This window comes from Pterocles gutturalis, unplaced genomic scaffold (assembly GCF_000699245.1).
Source record: "Pterocles gutturalis isolate BGI_N339 unplaced genomic scaffold, ASM69924v1 scaffold27085, whole genome shotgun sequence".
Taxonomy (NCBI): domain Eukaryota; kingdom Metazoa; phylum Chordata; class Aves; order Pterocliformes; family Pteroclidae; genus Pterocles; species Pterocles gutturalis.
In genome coordinates this window covers 5,608-7,664 of record NW_010141656.1, presented here as the reverse complement: position 1 = coordinate 7,664, position 2,057 = coordinate 5,608, and the positions used below count along the sequence as shown (strand labels likewise).

Here is a 2,057-nt window from a genome sequence, read left to right as displayed (position 1 = left end):
CTGCTCGTATCCAGACCTTCTCAAGGGACGCGGAAATACAAAAACCAGAGAGTTCAGAGTCACTGAAAATATCACTGAGAAGTATGCAGAATTTTTTATTTTTTTTTCATCCTATTGAGGGTAGGTTTTATTTGCGTAGTTACCAGTTAGGATTGCTGTCCCAGCTCTGTGGGAGCTGTCAGTTCTGTGCTGTAAAAGGCAATCACTGCGTGTTACAGGAGGTTTCTGCATCGCATTGTCCCATTTTTGGAGCAGAGATTTCTGTTGACAAACCCAGGAACAGAGCTACTCCAGCTCTTGCCCTCTGCAGCCTCATTCCAGCCCCAGGACACCCGCTGCAGGAGCAGGACATGGCCCCGTCCCGGGTGGGGAGGTTGGGGTGGCAGCGCTGCGTGGAGACACATTCTGCCAGCCCCAGGGCCGAGTGGCCTTTGCTGAGCTTCCCTGGTCTGTGCTGCTGCAGCGACCAAATGTGTCTCTGTGTGTGTTTGTGTTGTTTTTAGGAACTCAGGAGAGAAGCTGAAATGCAGAACTGTGTACATATTTACACAGACGTGGCTATAGTGCACGCGTGTTTATACACACATGGCTTTGCATCCCAGCTCCTCTCCCCTCTTCCTAAAAACAATTTGATTTTCAAGTCTGTTTATACACGCTGTGCATCAGCGTCATTAAATATGAATGTTCTATAAATAATAACTAAAAAATCTTGAACAGTTATTGATAGCTTGATGCCACGAACCAGTTGGTATCCCAGGCAACTGAGCAGCTCTCGTTGTCCATACAGCCCCTAACAAACGCAAACAATTTTTACTGAAAACTTAAAAAATACTGCCCATTTTTCAGAAGCGTTTTTAAGCTGTACAGGTACATTTCATTAGTGTGTTCCTGAGCAGACAAGTACTGATGAGATTTAATTTTTTTTTTTTTTTCTGAGCAACGGGGGGTTTTTCTCACATCAGTGAGTGTTCAGTTTGCTCCTAAAAATAATATCAAAATTCAAAACAAACCTCAAAGCCAAACAGAAATGCAGGTGAAAAGACATTGAGCTTGCATTCCCCTTTAAAGGATTATTTTTAAACCACAGTCTTATATTTTTATACGCAATTTTCATGCATATTTTAAAAATCCAAAATGTATTAGATGTATGTACTTGGAAAAAATAATAATCCCCTGGCCTTCTATGAAGATCTGTCAACAAGGATGGGAATAATAAGGAATTACAAGTGGCAAGTGCATGGCTGCTCAGCTCCCCTCCATCTAATCATTTATACCCAGAGCTTGCAGGAGTTCCTCTGCGATCGCTGCCAACGTGGCCATTGCTCTCCCAGTAAAACCAGTCCATTTCCCTTTCAGATGAGCCCTCGATGTCGGAGATGAGTCATTCCAATGGGATTTACAGCAATCTGAGTGAAGCGTCCCCTGCTCTGGGGAGACAGGCTGGGACCAACGGGAGCTTTGCTCTGGATCACAGTGGCATCCCTGCTCAGGACCAGTACCACGACCTGCGATCCACCAGCCCCTACGGGATACCCCAGTCACCAGCTTCCTTGCAAGCGCTGCCAGGCCACCAGCCTTTAATCTCCAGCTTGGTTTACCCCGACAACGGCTTGGGCATCATGGGACAAAGCGGACAAGGGGTGCCCCAATCCATGCGGGTCCTGGCTGGGAACGGGCCCAGCTCCGACCTCTCCACCGGCAGCAGCGGGGGGTACCCGGATTTCCCCGCCAGCCCAGCCTCTTGGCTGGATGAAGTCGATCACGCTCAGTTTTGATACAGGGTCGATCACAGTGGGAAGGGAAAGGACTCGGTGCTGTTAAACATGATCTACTCTTGGACATAAAGGAGGGACCAGCTGGGACTGCGGAGTGGGGCAGGAAATGGTGACGACATGGAGAGAGTGGACGTACTTTTGGAGGGTGACCCAGCGGTGGGCTGGCAGAGGACGGTGGGCAGAGGCACCGCAGCGATACGGAGCATCCAAACAGAACTGATTCTTGTGTCTTTACTGAACACCAAGACTTGTGCTTTACAGATTTGATATGAGGTATTTTGC

At 47.9% G+C, this 2,057-nt stretch overlaps 1 protein-coding gene across 1 annotated transcript; it reads left to right on the top strand.

Moving 5' to 3' along the window:
• Positions 1 to 1,340: 1,340 nt before the first annotated feature.
• LOC104469552 (LIM/homeobox protein Lhx3) lies at positions 1,341 to 1,775 on the top strand (the record flags this gene model as incomplete). The annotated part of the gene is made up of 1 exon (XM_010084103.1): positions 1,341 to 1,775. A coding segment is annotated over one exon (435 nt), but the record flags the coding sequence as incomplete, so codon positions are not given.
• Positions 1,776 to 2,057: the final 282 nt, after the last annotated feature.